This window comes from Bombus fervidus, chromosome 11 (genome assembly GCF_041682495.2).
Source record: "Bombus fervidus isolate BK054 chromosome 11, iyBomFerv1, whole genome shotgun sequence".
Classification (NCBI taxonomy): Eukaryota; Metazoa; Arthropoda; class Insecta; order Hymenoptera; family Apidae; genus Bombus; species Bombus fervidus.
The window spans coordinates 1,568,572-1,586,364 of NC_091527.1; the positions used below are offsets into that span (position 1 = coordinate 1,568,572).

The window sequence follows — 17,793 nt, forward strand, 5'->3', positions numbered from 1 at the left end:
AATTATGGTAGATGTATCTCCATATCATAGCAATTAAGATTAAAAGTGTCTCATACTTCTAACCTTTAACCTCATTTACATTTGAACGATCCGAGAATAATTAATTATGAGATAATTATGCATACAAAATTGTATGTCTCTATTAATCTATCGCTGCAATAATATTATTTAATACTTCAGTTTATTTTTCGAAACGATTCTGCACGAGTACAACGAAGGACAGAAAGGAGCGTGCTTAGTCACGGTGGCAAGGGGTTGAGTTCTAAGTTGTGGTAATTATCACTGTCGGAGGGTAAACGACATGGTAATGAGAAATTTTAACGAGTTACGCTGACTGCAGCGTTAATCCCACGTAGTCGAAGCACGTAATTAATAATACGCTGCTTACCGCACGCGTCCGCTACTTGTAAGTTTTAAGGCTCACCACAAGTACCTCGCCAATTTCGATTTTAATCTAACGAGAATAAGGCCTATATCGTTTTATAGGTATAACAATTCCCTATATTTCTAATAATTATACCGATCAACTTCATAAATTGAAAAATAAACAGCGTAACAGTGACACAGTCTTTAAAATGTATCTTGGAATTTATAATTAATTATATTATCTTTTCGGGATGAATATTAACTATTAATATCGTAGATTCTCATTTGGTAGTCAATAAATTTTATCTTATTTATTGAATAGCATTTTGTAAATTTGCGCTTCCACTTGTGAGAAACAGATAATAAGAATGGAAAAAGTAAAAAGACGAAGAGTCACTAGTAAAAAAATATTAAACTCTCTATTATACTTAATTTCGTATTACGATGATGTAAAATCAGATAACTGTAAGTGCAGTGTATTTTTATTTACAAATTCTTATTCGTAACGACCTATAGCGGAAGCTTAGCACAACAGAATTTCTTCCCTTGCAATATACATATATCTCAAAGCTTTTTATTTTTTACATTCCATACAAAGTGGCATTTAAAAAAATATATCCGTGACAACGGGTCGTCGTTATTACTATCACGAATACGTGGTCCGAAATGGTTTAAATTAAATAGCGACGCAAGCTACACTATGCACTCTGCATTCGTAGCGATCGTGAGAAAAGCCGATTAGCGAGCCAGAGGATACTCGAAGTCGAAACGAAAAGGCGGAAATTCAATCCCGGCCATTGTTGCGAGATAATATCTGGGAGAATCTAGTGTCTCTTAAAGTACGAAAATAAAAGCAGAAGCAGCGGAGGAAATGGCGATTTTTATCGTTCGAAAAGTCGTTCACGTTGGCCTTGTTGGTAGTTTTCAGAAATGTGTGCGAAATAATTAAAAATTCCTTCGGTGGCGAAGATCGCAAGGGGTCGTGACCCTGACCTTGTTTGAGTGAATGCTTCCTCGCTATATGGTGACCCCGGTATGCAAGATGCACTTGACATTTTCGCGACGCTCGCGTCATTGCACAGAAGTCACGTACTTGTGGCTACATGCCTCGCATGAGCGGTGAATCACGATTGCTGACGTAGTAATTAATTTATGATCGATTAAGTATTTTTGGAATTTCGTAGATATTATTGTAATTTTGGTTAGGAGTTCGATAACTTTGGTAAAGAGTAAGGAGTTAAGATAATTTTCTTACATTTCTCGTTTTTCTATTTTTCATATTAGTGGTGATACTAGATAGATAGATGTGTTCTTTATTTCTGCATCACAGCCAAGAAATTTGATACAGGTATGGTATTATATTTATAGCTTTTTCTTATTTCTTTTTGTTTTATGGCATTATGCTAATTTGATAATAATTTGCGCTATCTATATACATATGATAAAATAGAAGTTGTATCTGCACATTAAATAATAATAATAATAATAATAAAAACAGCCATGCACGAGTAGCTCAGAAACTATGGAATTAAAAAAATTAATTTTTGGAATTTTCCTCGGCTGTTTGCTTGTCCGTTTATACTCGCATCACGTAAGAACTACTGAACATATTTTGATGAGGTTTTGTCTATCGTGTAGCCTAGTGTCTAGGAAAGAAAATAGGATATGTTTCATCTTGATCCGTTTTGTAGAAGTTGAGAAATAACCTGGCATCTGAGTTGTATGCGCTCCCAGGTCAAGAACCTTTTTACAACAATATTTTTTACTACGCAGGATACCTGTTAGTATAAACGATACGTAGGTGTTTCATTCATAAAAATTTATCTGCTTAAAAATTGTTTCGTACATTAGTAGTCCAACGAACGACGTCGTGGGCAAGAACTACGATAGATGGAAATATTTTTACTATTGAATTTCTTTTCGACGTCCTTTCCATTGTTTGTTCTTCATAACTGGGATTATTTATCGATGGATCGATTGAATATGTTTTATCGGTGAATTTTTTTTCTGACGTTATTCAGCTGACCTTTGTCACCTTTGAATTTCCTTTTTAATGTCCCCTAACTGCTATTTGTTCTGTGTGTTCTACTTTCTCTCCTGTATCTTTCTAATTCATTTTTTAGTTGCATTACTGCTCTATTCTTTTTATTCAAAAATTATCTTTTCCGTGCATTATTTTATGTTGCATTGTTTCCTTTCATTTAAACGATGACATAGTTTAAACGATGATTTTCCCCTAGCGTCTGCTTTTTTGTGCTTGAAATTTTCTTTTATATGTCCTTATTTATTACTGGAAATTTTCTTCCGATAGGGCAGATTTTTTATAGTTATGGAAACATTGTTTTCGTTCCCACAGTGCGAAATCTCTGCAACCACACGAAGGTACTACTGAATGATACAAAATTATATATAGAGTATGTAGACGTAATAATAAACGCTCTGATATACAAATAATACCTTTTGTAGCCACTGTATACCTTAGCAAGTCAAGTGTTAAATAGTTTCATTCGCTCCCAACACATATTTCACGCGACCTGGCGAGAAGAAAAGAGAACAGCAGCACACGGTTTCTTTAACAGAATCTTTTGGACACTGTCCAGGACCCAATTTCTATTTTCGTCCGATCCTCGGCTCACGCGATATTACTTCCGTTTCGAGCACGCTCGTCGTTCGGCCGTGCATGTAACCGTAATGCGGACATCCGTGTACGTGAAAGTGATTCTTTGAGCTTTCGACGAGAGAGAATCCTCCTCTGACTAACCCCATCCTCCCTTCATCCTGGTCGAAAGACACAGCCTCGCAGCGACGGGATACGTGCACGCGGCTTAACCGAAGAAAAGACCACTCAGATTGGATAGGTAAGCCGGAAAACTCGGGCGGCGAGATTTTGTTCCAACGTTGAAAGCGAACGGTAACTACATGGCCGCATATAGGATCACGCGGATGCTTCTTTCAGGCTTGGCTGGCTTGCGAGAAGATTTCATTTCGTCTGAAAGCGACGCCTGCTCAAATCATCGCCGTTTCTACTCAGGAAGGTACTTTATACCGCTGATGTATTGTGAACGAATTGAACTGTGTGCGCGAGTGTGATTAATAACAGGTTGACTGAAAATTTTTGTGGGTGGGAACCTTTAGTGTTTCTGATTAATCAGTGAAGAATTTTTCGAATAGAAGATTTTTCGATATTTCGGAAAATGAAATTCAAGTAATTGGAATTTTTTAAACATATTTGCTTGGGCGTGTATCGCTAATGGAAGAATATTGAATCTTGAAGATATAGAAATTTTTACTGTAAGTGACAGGTTGGTTTGTACATTAAGATTTTTAATGGTTCCGATTTATTGATTAAGAATGTTTGATGCAGGAAATGTAATTAATCGGTAAGGAATTTTTGGAATGGAAAATAACAAATATTCTAGTAAACGAGATTTAAGAAATTGGAATTTTTAGAAATGCTTGATTTGTTATCAGCGAGTTTCTAGTGATGAAATATTGAATCTTACAGATATCGCATGGATTGGTATATTTCACTGCCAATGATAAAACGGATCGTGATATGAAACTTAAATTTTGCGATTTTGGAGGAATTGATAATGGTCGACTATGAAACGTAAAGCTGGTACTTTAGCGATTGAGATGGAGTAAGTTTGATTTAGCTTTTCATCTGGCATTCAGATGAGTTTTGACAATTCTTCGATTGATTAATGCATTCGACGTTCTGCATTGATATATGTTCAGCAGGATGATAAATTCAACGATCAATTGTTTGATACACGGTTAATGAATTATGGAAACGAAACCGACGAACAATGAATGATTATCACGGCAACGTTGAATAAATTACGCTCTTTATTTGAGCGAAATATCTGTAGAGACTGTGTTTCGATACTTTCGACGCGGTTATTTTGATAATTAACTAGAAACTTTTTTAAATTTATTTTTAAATTTATTTAATATTTAACGAAGCAATGTGTGTACGTCACACTAAAATATTTTTGCCAATTATACAGACATTTTTAAGAGGATTAAATTTACGTTATAATTAAACACTGTGTATGTTCAAAAGGGAAATTCTGGTAAGGGAGTTTCTCAAAGCCCACAATTTCTAAATTCAGCAATCGTTTCAAATCTACAAGAATTGTTCTAGTTTGGACAAAAATATACGTTAAATCGGGATAGAATATTTATAATTTGTATATTTTTACGGCTGCAGATTTTAAATTAAAACGTTTTAAAACGAATTTTCAGTAAACTTTCAAATCTCTAAAGTAACAAATTTTTGAAGAAATAAAACGTCGTACAGCGAAAAGAAAAACTTTTGTAGTAGACTTTCCAATGTTCGAAGTCCTTAAAGCCTAAAATTGCAGGTTTCCGAATGATCGTGCTACGCCTTCAAAGAATATTTTTCCTAATTAATAATTTTAAATTAAAGGGACACACGCTATTCTCCAGAGAGAAATTCTTACAACAAAATTTACAAAGCATGAAAGAACGTTACATTACACTGGGAAGAAAATATTTTTCCTAACTCTGTGGGTATTTTCAAAGACGTAGAGTTTAAATTAAAATGTAACACCCTGTATTGTAGTGAAAAACTCTCGCAACAGAGTTTGCAAAGCGCTTCGTAAGCCGTAGCCAATGAAAACTTCGACTGGGACGGTAAACGACAACGCTAACGCTAGGAAATACGGTCAGCACGTCGACGTAGCGAACTTCCGGGCGAGACTCGAATCTCCGAATTCATAAATCGGCCCCCGGCCACAGCTACCACTCACGAGTTATTAGTTGTGCACGAAAAATTAGCTTACGACCGGAATTCTTAATTAACGACCGCGTCAAACGACGCATTCAAACGACGACACCGACGTTACAGTCGCCGGTAAGCGTATGCCGTGAACAGCTCCGGAAAAGTTCTTCACTTTCTCACGTTTCCTTCCTTTACCGTTAGGGAAATATACTGCTGGCGAAGTTTATCAACGCGATGCTTTAACAAGGTCTTAAGGCTAGTTTTCACGTGACGAGAAGTGAAATTCATTCAGATAATGGCTATCGTGAGAAGGTAAGACTATTTTAAGTTCTGTCAGCGGGATGCGAGAGCATGGATCGTTTTTCATGAGAATTTTCGTTCAGGAAATTGTTTTACCGATGGATGAGCTTATATGAACGATTTTTCAAGTTATTTAGCGCGACTGATCTATAATTGAAATTTGGAAGTTCAACCGTTAATAACTGTCAGTTAATGTGCGTGTTTGATTAAGTTTTTTAATTATTTTGTATGTTTGTTTCTAGCTGACACATTAAAATTGTTTCTATTTGCGATATGAATTATTAAAGCGAGTTGAAATCGTTTGCGATATATTGCAGTCGTTGCTCGTTTCTCGTAGGAATCTCCCTCGTTCGATTGGAATACAAGGATTTAATTATTAATAAGTTGCATTTATTTCATCTATTTTTTGTCGTTTAATTTATTAATTTATTTTAGTATTTGTTCAATTTATATTATCATTTAATTCATTAAATTTAAATTGTTCCGCTGTTTGGGATATAAATTGCATTCGAGTTGGAAATTGTGAAAATATAGTATCTTGCATATTACGAAATTTGTAATTTGTAATTTATATTCATGTGCTTTTTGTAGATTTTTATGCACGCGTATGCTCATTGTTGGCATGTTTTCTGTATATATTTATATGTATAATATACAGATTTCTTTTTTTATATTTTTTATATGTTCTCTGGCTTGTTATTTTATTTTATATTATATAATACACTACTAAATTAACATTTTTCGAGATACAGTTGCGTTTGAATTTTATTTCGCTGTGTAACATCATTTGAGAAGATCCAATCATTTTTTCCGATTGCACCTGTTCCAATCTCACTTTCTCTATTCTCAGCTCTCTTGTTCCGTACTTCAAAGCTCCGGTCGCCACGAACCTCTCTGACTTCCTTGTAATCATTACGAATAATAAGTCTATTCTCGCTACTTCACTATTTCCAGTGCTTGTTGCAGGACCACGAAATAAACGAGAACGAAAATTTCCAAAACGAAATCCACACACGAACAACCCACGAATAATTAAAAATCCTTTTAGAAGCAGACTGCAAACGCAGCAAAGTACACGCTACGATAAATAGGAACTAAAGTTTCGCAGCAGACTCAGATATAACTGAATTAAAAAGCAGTAACTTCCAAAATTATTACTCCTAAAATTTTTTATTGAAATGAAGAAAATTAATTATGAAGAGAGATTTTAGATAAATTATTCTCTGATCGTGTTCCATACCTGAAGCACCACTCGAATTAAAATTTTGTACGTTCATTTATGATCTCATGTATTTTATATTTTATATATTTTCGAAATTTTAACTTAATTTAACTTAATTTTAACTTAATTAGTAATTAATTTCATAATATTTTACAACATCCATTCAATAATTTTATAATAGTCGATCAATATATTATCTATCTTAAACATTCCTAAAATTTCAAATTCATTTCGTAATATTCAATTTTACGATAATTACAAAGTCGATACAGCTATTGAATACGTTCCTAATAATATATTTCGCAATATTTCCAAGTATCCAATTAATAATTTGATAATATCTAATCAATATGTTAATTCTACATATCCCTAAAATTTCAAATCGGCGTAATAAGACAAATGTAAAGAAAGGAAGTCCTTTGAGTCGCCTAAACGTAGATCAAGTAGCCGTATGCACGCGACAGTAACATGCGAGTATCCTGCTGGCATTCCAACGATGGAAAATTAATTCTTCGAGAGTAGACGAGCGCGTCTTCGCGACAAGTTTCATCGAACTTTATCGATCACACTCTGGCCCCGATAGAGTAAATGTGTCTCGCAGTAAATTGAAGCAAATCGTGGTTTCGCGCTATTCCTTTGATGTCCTACCGTTAATGGGGCAGTGAGGTTCCCAGGGAAACTTCCGTTATATCGGAGGAAGTTGCGGAAAGTTGGCATAATACAATGATACATAGCATCAACGAGGTTGTGCAGTTTGCGGCAAACAAGCAACTCGTTATGCTGTTCCGATCGATCGAGTTCCATCGATGCGCTTGTTCATCGGCCACGGACTTCGATTTCCGTTTCCTCTTTTTCATTGGTTTTCGCGATCTTCATCGAATCAATTATTTAGCGGACTGCAAATGTTAGCACGGTTTATTGACATTATCGATGGTACTAACGGCAACCGAATAATTTTAGGTATCTGAATTGTTGCGTATTTAGATGTTTGTCAGTTTGCGTGGAATACATTACTTTCGAAATTAAATTGGAATTTTATAAGAACTAGTTGGAGAACTGATAACGATTAGATTGTGTGGATACGTATGGAAATTTATGCTTCTATAATTTAATTTATACGATATAACTTAATCGAACGATATATAGGTTAATGTAAATTTAGATATGTTTGTCAGTTTCAGTAGAATTTAAGAGCAAGAATATATTCTCGAATTGAATTTGTAGTTTTACGTTAATTGTATGGAGCAGGAAAATTTAAAGTTCTAAATTTCTGAACTAATATTTTTACCTGTAAAAACTACGAAGAAACTTTAAAATTTCCAAACTTTTAAACTGAAATTCTACGAAAAGACTCAGACTATGAACTCGCAACGCTATAAAAAAAGACAGGAAGTTCGTAAATTTCCAATTATCATTCGACTTAAACAACTTGTTTCAGCTCCCTTTTCGTTTCAACCCCGATTACATTGGGAACCACGCTGAAACTCTGATCGATCTCGGACTCTACACTCCGCCTAAACTATTTACATTTACCGCAGCACTTTGCAACGCCGCTTCGACGATGGTGAACCCGCGATTAACGAAGTAATATCGTTACCTGAACTCGATGAAGCCGTGATGCAGAATCAAGGCCATGAAGTCACCCTGAAGATCGTCCCTCTCGCCGGCTAGCAGCAGTATACCGTCCCAAGCCTCGGGCCGGAATTCCAGTTCTAATTGGACGTGCTTGTAAGCAGCCTTTAAAGCGGGGAACGCCAGCCAACCAGAGCCGGTAAACCGTGGTGATCTCACCTCGGCCTCTGCAAAGCAAAAATTACCATCGTTAGCCAACTCTCGTTATTATTATTATTACGCATCAGTCGCGACACGCGTTGACGCGCTTAATGCGCTTGACAAATTGTATCATTCGTCCTGGATTATTCACGACCGTCCTGTTCTTCGTACAACGATTTTATCAACTTGTCGACACTTATATCGCTATTTGCAACGACTATTCGCACGATGCTTGTGAGTCGTTGGCGTTAGCGTAATGATTAGCGCTGCTATATGTTTTAGTTGTAACGAAGTTACAGTGGCTGATGAAAGTATTTGGATGCTTGTCATTAGATTGCAGATTTTGATACAAATTCATATTTTTCAGAAAATGATTAAAAAATATAGAATCTCGGTAGAAAATTGTAGTACAGGTAGTACAGAAAGTACTATACTTTAGATATTTGTGTGCTTTTTCATAATTTTATACTTCCAAATTTCCTATATATGTATAGAAATACGCAGTCAACTTATCATGAAAAACTTCACGTACTTATATAATCGGTGTAAGAAGTATTCGTAGAGTACTTAATTTTAATAAAATTTAATAATTTAAGAAAATTTTAAGATATAAAAAGTATATACATATTCTTACAAGTACTCAGAATAATTTTCAAACGAAGAAAAAAGCGATATCTACTTCCTTTATGAAGATATCAATAAATATGTAGATAATGGTAATAATATATGCGTAACGAGTGTTACCTCTTCATAGAATAAAATGTATAAAAACATTTTAATAAATATTTTAAGCGCAGAAAAAATGGGTTTGAAAGATAATTTCATCCTGATGCAAGATAACGAACCGAAGCACAATGCTATTAATACGGAAGCGTGGATTCTTATAATGTTCGAAAACACCTAAAAACACCTTCACAATCCCTAGATATAAACATTATTGAAGACATATTAGATCGCCTGAAACGAAAAATACTGTCACCATATTTCAATAAGAAATGATTTAATTAAAGAGAACTCTGTTAGAAGAGCGGAAAAATATTTTAAGTAAATCCATCAATTTAATAAATTCAAGATCACGACGCCATTCAAGCCATAATAAGATGAAAAAGAAACCCTCCTAAGTATTAAAATAATTAAACTTATATGATAATGTGATTTCTTCTCCTAAATATTAGATAAGCCTTATTAATTTTTCCCATTAAACTATAACTGTACGAATACTTATCACGCACATATTTTTGTCACTTTTCTGATATTTGTTAATATTTTCGCAAAGTATATAGATATCTCATATTTTTATAAACTTTTCTGCAGACATGTAAAACATGTACATATTTTTTATTTGTTAGAATTTCGTTAATTAAAGGTTGTTCTATAATATTTTTGCTGAAATTAATTACTGTACGAATACTCTTTATACTGACTGTATGTATATTACTAACACTGTAATAACTGCTCATCTATGTTCTGTGTTGTATTCTGAATGTATATATTTCTTTTATGACAGTAAAAATCTGTAATTAGGCACGAAAAGTGCAAATATTTTTGCAAAAATGAGATGCCGGTATTGAGTTTGTAAGTAATTGAATATTCTATACAGAAAAACGGGGATTTCAAATTCTATCTAGAAATGACTATAACTGCATTTTTATATGCTAATATCAAAATCTTGCATTAAATAAAGCTTTTGGTGTTTTTTGTTGAGGTTATTAGATGTATGTGAACAAAGGAACGCGTGGATAAATTGTAAGGTAGAAAATATATTTTAATACAGAAGTGTAAATACAAGTCGGAATATAATTTGAGCTGGTCCAGATCCGCATGCTAGCAGTGTTACCCTATGACTGAAAGCCCTGAAGCATCGTCACCTGTCTACTGTTTATGATCTGCTTTCGTCCCAGTCTTTTGTTTATACGCTGTCGATGGCTTCAGTGCTTGAGAAAACTAAAAAAACCAGATGTAGAGTTTTCTTAGAAGTGATGACCACTTCAAGATTTTTAATAAAAAATGCCAAAGTCAACTTAAAAAATACAAATAGCATAAGAATTAATTCTCTCTTTTTTGTATTAGAAATGAAATTCGAATCAGAAGTAGCTTTCGTGTCAGAAATTATTTAGACATGATTTTTTTTACATAACTTCAGATGCTAATATCGTAACTTTATAAATACTGGTAGTGATATACTCTCTGCACAAGCTAGAAAAATATTATATGCAATACATCTAATATACAAACGTTAATACAAGATAGAAGCTACAAGAGAAGATCATTACCTTTCTAATCTGCTGCATTTTTGATGTCATATATTTTTCTTACAAACAACAATTTTCTAAATATTACAAGTTATAGATCAATAAAAAAAAAAAAAAAAATTATCAATTCAGCGCGTCGCAGACCCGTAAAACCCACCCGGCGTGGACAGAATATCGTAAAAAGATCGATCTGTCGAGAACATACGAAACAAGAGCGATATTTCATAATAAAACTAGGGATCCTATCCCGGATCAGGGTTTATATCGAACGAGGATACAACGTTTGAATAAAATAGACCTCGATACATTGCAAACACAGTTGAAGGGTTGTTTCGCGCCACAGCCCCATATTTCGTTATCCACTTATCTCGTTCAAATTAATTGCACCATATATCGATAAACCTTGGATTGCCAGACCAATGCTTCTCCGTCTTCGTTCCTTTTCCCTTCTAGTTATTCGGGGGAACGAAGAAATATGGTTGGAGTCGAGGCTGGCAGAAACGGGATAGACAGAAAGCTGGGAATCGAGAATTCCAGGGACGTGTGAGGCTTAAGGAACGTCCTTCACCCTGGCCAATCTGGATCCGACTATCAGGTTGCACAGTTCTGTACATGGAAGAAGCTGGGCCCGTGCCACTTATTGTATACAAGAAAGTATAGGGTGGCTATAAATCAAGCAGACACCAGAAATGGAAAAACTTGCGCCCGTAAGACTGGAAAATGGAATAACACCTCTTGATCTTCCGGTCGGCTGGCATAACAAACCGTTATTCGACAAACTGTATCGCAAGACGCGAATAGGGGCGGAGTTTTCAAGTTGCTGACTGGAATTCTCCGTCTTTCTATCGGATCTTCATTCGACTACTTTTATTTTGTTTCGTCCAGCTCCCATTTGTTGGTGCTTCGAGAGGTTTTTATTGCTACACTTCGTGTTTTCGGATGAACAGGGTTTAAAACAAGCAAAAGCAAAGCAAAATTTGGATGATGTTTAATAGTATTCTTTCTAGATTCCTTAATGATAGTCTTATCTATTTTATGGTTATTAAACTGCGAATGTTTATGCATTTTTGGAGCAATTCAAGGATGCACAAATGTACAGAATATATATAATGTATAATGTATAAAAATGAAGTATAATGTAATATTCAAAGTAGAGTATCTATTGTTCAATTTCTCTAGTTATATTGATACAAGTATGAAAATACATAAGCGTTTCTAGTCTAATGATTATTAATAGTATAGATTGTTTATTAAGATTGTTAGTATATATTCATATTTTATTAGTGTATTGGCATATTTTAGGGGAAAATTGGCGCCAGTAGCAAACTTGTTCGTTTGTTTTATCATCAAAGTTGGTCATTTGCTTTATTACCAAACTTGTTAACATTCTGCAAGACTATTTATTGATGCTGATAACTTACATTTGTCGCTTGTAAAATTTTGCTAATAATGTTAGTTGAATTATGAAAGACAGTCCTGGAACTTCGTATAACGCGTTAAATTTCAATGAATGGAGCCAGAGAGAACATATTACGTCGTCTGCAGAGCAGCAACGATGTAAATGTACACGTAGTTTGATACACGAGTCCTCGAGAACGAGAGCGAGTTAAGTCAATTTAATCTCGCGGTTTTATCTCAGGTAAGTCAATATCCGCACAGAGAAATAAGAATACGAGGTTAACTCGATTTCCCGGTTTAATTGGCTGCTGCCGCAACCATCCTGGATTTAACAGTTGTTCATTCTAATTAGTTCGTTGCGACTGGGATATAAATTAAAGATCAAATCAAGCCGACTTACAATACAACTTACTATTGCAGTGATTTCATTAATCGCGCGCCTCTTTTCAATCGTTCTATCAATAAAATTCTCAAGTGCTTTCCTTCTTTCAATGGGATCGAAACGATAGATTCGAAAGAGAAATATGTAGAGAGCGAGAATATTAAATTAATTTGATCACGGAAATAAAACTCCATCTGCATTTAGATTTTCAAAAATTGTATTTCTCTTCTATGTTATTAAAATGTAAGATAATTCGGCTAATTATTTTTTTCTCTTTTCCTCTGCGTATTTCATAATATTCTCTATTGAAATAAATTAACGTATTATTATACGGTTCCATACGAAGAGGCTGGAAGTTAAGTTACATTTTCCACTTTTTACCGGAGAGCAGTTTTAAAATTCTTTACGTCGTTATTATATCGTTATTTATACGTCTAATATCATTTTACTAAAATTAGTTTTCTTTTTAGTTTTGAAAAATCGAAGAATTAGTTTGAAAATGAAATTACTGTAATTCTTTATACGTTTCAGTAAACCCTCTTTTCGAGTTTAAATCCGTCCTTGAAATAACATTGTACGTCTGATTTGGGATTATGATTATATACGATTACAACAAATGCATTCGTTGTTGATACGATTTCCTCGTTTTATTTGAATTATATCATTATTCACGGCGCATAAGCCGCTTAGTTTGATCGTTTATAGCCACCGATTAAATTGTTCACCTATTTGTTGCTATTTATCGCAGCTAGTCCGTTTGTTACTGGTATCGTTGAATGATTTTATCGGCTTCGTTCTGAGAAAACATCATGTTGCTTTTTTAACGTTGGGAAATTGAACGAAAAACTGATATTTTATTATAATTATTCAGGAAATTCGGTTATGTTTAATAGATTGATAATTACTTCCTATGCTTAATAAACTCGATATCAATATTTTAATAATAAATTATAATACAATATTTCTTCTGATATTAATTCTCAATTTTTAATTTCAATATAAAATATTTATAAAAGAAAAACACGATGAAATAGACAGAAATATTTTTAATCATCAAAGAGGACAGTGTATTTTATGATATGTTACACGAAAATATATATTATATCTTATAAAGCACATAGTATCTACTCATCTTCGTTTTCACTTCTTTATTATAATGAAATTTAATTATTTTCATTAGCAAACAGAAGAAAATTTTGTGCGTTAAGGAGGTAACGTTATACTATTTTATACAGTAGTTTAACTTCCTTGATGAAATTTGACAAATCATAAGTTTATTTTTGTTCATGCAAAGTATAGATTGTGAAGATTAATAATGAACACGATAAACTATAACACCGGTGGTAATGAATATAAACAAGGGTAAAGCCACGCTTCTAGTTGCTTGTATATCTGGTGATTTGTATTTCTGGTCAGGAAAGTTCCGATGAATCTATTCTTGTTCGTTCCGAAGAGCTGCACTGATGAAATTTTCATGTCTTGATTGTCCGTTGCGTTGTTTATCATGGACTAAGTGGCTTCAATATTCGTGTAAGCCCCAGAGGAACCACTTAGCCTGGTAAAAAGCTTTCACGCGAAAGTTCTAGCTTTTTTAAATTATCAAGAATTTACCAACTCGTCGTAAAATTGTCCTGCGCGCATACTAAATGGTTTATACGCTCAAAAGGGCAATGGAATATTAAGATGATGAAATTGAAGGAAATTAAGTCGTACAATACTTATATGATGGTTGAAGGCAATTAGTATGCGCTAGGTTTGGGATTTGTAATTCGTCGCTTATTCACGAACGGTTTGAAACCAAAATGAAATAGACGAAATTTTAAGAAATTATAATTTAGCTCCATATTTGCAGAAGGTAATTGCAATGATATAGATTTACAATTTTATTAAAATTAATCTATTTTTTACTTGCGAATAATTGAATGTAGATTACGGAGAAAGTTATAAATATGGAATCGTTGCAATATTAGATTTTACAAAATTGTTGATTCGAAGAAATTTATTCGAGTGCGTAACAGTGTCGTGATTCTGAAACAAATTTGTGTAATTATAGCAGAGTTGGACGCTATTCCGGTGAATTCTGCAGGCTGTTTGCGTTTACTTTAAAGCTTTTCAAGTTATATGTAACTAGAATATTGTTGTTGGAATGAGCAATCTGCAGGAAGGCAGCTATGAATAAAATATCAGAGGTTTGTTAAGCATCTTAGAAAATTACAATTTAATTTAATTCGAAGCAAGAAATTATTCAAACATACCAAGATATCTCATGTTTCAAATAATAAATAAAATTACACGTATTATTAAATTACAGTAAAATCTCTTAATTCAACTTAAACTATGCATTTTAAATACTTATGTAATCTCTGTGAAACATAGATATACTCGTACTTGTACCAAATACCATTTAATTTATACAATAGTACATCTTCAAATTTGTTTTTAATTTACCAATAATTAGACTTTGGATTTTTATGCTATTTCATATTTTTACCAACGTAATTAACTTACATAAAGATTTATTCCCGCCATTAAATCTTATAACAACTATTTCGCCTTGAATATCTTTTGTATTTTTGCATCTTTGAGTTTTCTATTAATGCATAAAAATCCATAGTCCACTCATAACGGTGTTAATGAAATTTCAAAATGTTTCATACATAATTATTTATATACATAACTATCAGTATGTATTTCGCACGTAATATATTCGTAACAGGTGTCCAGAAGTGCTTAAATACTTTCGTGAGCTGTGTATTTTCACGAATTTTTATCGGCAATTCATCAAGCGTCGTATAATAACGCGTGGACGTAGCGTAGATCGCGTAATTTTTCGGAAAGCAATTTCTACATGAATCGTAACTAAAATTAAACGTCGCTAAAACGAAAACGGTCAGTCGATCGCTGATGGCAACAATTTCACTGGCGGAAATTATTCACAGCTTTCCGAAAATTCGATTTTAATGACACGACGCTGTTGTAGTAATTCATCGAATTTTCCACGAATAGATTTTTGTAAATAATTTCCTGAACTCGACCATGCTTCCAAATGGATTTAAGTGGCGTTCAGGCTCATTTAAATGATTCGTACATATTATTTAGTAGTTTGTTCGAAATATTGTACTTAAAAATTGGAATAACCGGTATGTATACAAAAATAATTTTTAATTTGTCTTCTATTAAATACATTTCTTTATAATGGTGAAAGTTTAATTTCTGTTGGAATTGGAAGCTATTGCAATGGAATTACTCCGTTGAATTATTTCTCTGATCTAATTCTCTGAATTTGTACGTCAATTTATATCCTATTTCAAATTCTTCGTCATTTTATTACATTCTGAAATGGTTAAAAACAAGAATCGTAATATGTTTAAGCGTTTTAATTTAAAGAAAGATTCGAAACTCTTTAAAAGTCACGAGGATCGAAATAAAATGACGAAATGGTTTAGTACGATCGATCTAAAGATAATAAGATCTTGGCGAAACGTTCGTGTAACAAATAAAAAGAAAAGAAAAGAATGGAAGATGGTATGATCGGTGAAATTATCGAGTCGTCAGGATCAGTAACCTCCGCTTTTCTGTTCCACGTGTACGATCAGTCACTTTGGCTCGTTGCCAAAACCAGTTCCTCACCGGAGCCTCAATTAACCACTTCACTTGCTCCAGACCATGGGGCGCGATTTATCGCACGCGGAGATTTGCAAGCTATGCCAAACAGTAGAGCGTCGCGATCGAGCTTCCACGCGATTCTCTAATATTGTGGTCCGTCGAATCTGTTTCAAGAGTTCTATGGAACTGCTACGGCGTACAAAATTTCGTAAAATTCCGTAAGATGTAAAGGTATTCTTTTTATACATTCTTAGACGCAAGTTTTGAAATTACTTTGCGCAATTTGTATTTAGTAAAGTCCTTAATTGAAGACTTCTTGTAGGTAACACCGTAAACATCAGATTTTCTGGGAGCAAGGAAGAACTTCGAGTAAGAATCGTTACTGTTAAAAAAAGTATTATTGTTTATTTGTTCCAGTATGTCTACTTCCTAATGGTAATTACATTGCTCTATACAGAGACAATATGGACGTACTGATGGTATACCTTTTAACGCTGTTAGTAATTATTTACAAGCGGAAATTGCTCTTAAATTCTATACTACAGGTACCATTGGCATATAGGAATGGCAATAGGATGAAAAGTTATTTTTTCATTTTTGTACCTACAATATTGCCTACAATATTGCCAATATTGTACCTACAAATAAGGAAAAAGAATTTTGAACTATTTGATTTAGGTTATAGAGCATAGATAAGTGATGGAAAATGACACGGTTATCAAGATAACTAAATCAGTGCCACAGTATATGATCTTTGTTTCAAGATCTAAGACATTACCTACATAATTCGTAGCTTATACATAAACTTGATTTAGAATCCAAAAAGAAAGAACGATTAAAAAGATTGTGATTACTCCAGAAAGATCTAATCCAACTACATTACCGTATATTCTATTTGTACAAAATATTCGATAAACTAAGTGCATTCTTAAAACACGTCAAAACCCACTTCAAATCTTAATTTATTAAAAACTATCCTCGAGTACCATTCCTTTCCTCGCCATATTCCTGACAGCTTTTTAACGATCTCCCACAATCTCGTTAGAATATTCAACTCATAATACACATAATATATCTAATTTCACTTTGAATTCTCAACCTTCGCGCGAAAAAGGAACAGAAGGAAAAGGAGAGGGATGAAAATAGGAATAAAAGGTCAAGAGAAAAAGGGAATTCTATTCAAAGTTAGCAATGTGCATGTGCAATATGTGCGTACGCGTATACAGCGGGATACACCGCGAGGCATATTTGCATGCAAACAGCTGGCTATTACGCGGCAAAGCGCGCAAAAGCGGAAGCTCTAACCGGCTAATATGATTCTCGACGCGAAAGTGCGGTCAATTTAAGATTCACCGAGGCGTGCAAGAGCTTCGCGCCGGTGTAGATTGCGGTCGATCAGAACGAACTAAGGAGATTCACGAGCTTCTAGACGGTGATCCCCTTTCCTCCGCCATCGTCGTCGACGTCTAAGGTCGACGTCGAAAGGATGACAATGGTTGTTCCTCTCATGCCGACTTGATTGATCGTTTCGCCGGCTCTGGGACGTGCCTTTATGCAAATTACCGGGATCAAGAGGCCCCCGCGAAGCAGACTAGACAGTCGCTACGTTACGCTCATGACGTCGTACGATAAGAATATTAATAAGGTCGTGTGTTTTACTTCCTTTTCTTACTTTTCCATTTTCGTTACCAGTGGACGCAGCAACTCTGTTAATTTCTTTCCTTAATTGCACAATTCCTTCTGGTTT

At 34.2% G+C, this 17,793-nt stretch overlaps 1 protein-coding gene across 2 annotated transcripts in view; it reads right to left on the bottom strand.

Moving 5' to 3' along the window:
* LOC139992527 (pikachurin) overlaps nucleotides 1-17,793 on the bottom strand; it is a 254,987-nt gene that overhangs the window by 64,101 nt on the left and 173,093 nt on the right. For both annotated transcript variants that reach the window (XM_072013437.1, XM_072013436.1), the window contains exon 6: nucleotides 8,233-8,434. In XM_072013437.1, coding sequence (XP_071869538.1) covers nucleotides 8,233-8,434 — 202 coding nt within the window. The remainder of the gene's footprint in view (nucleotides 1-8,232; nucleotides 8,435-17,793) is intronic.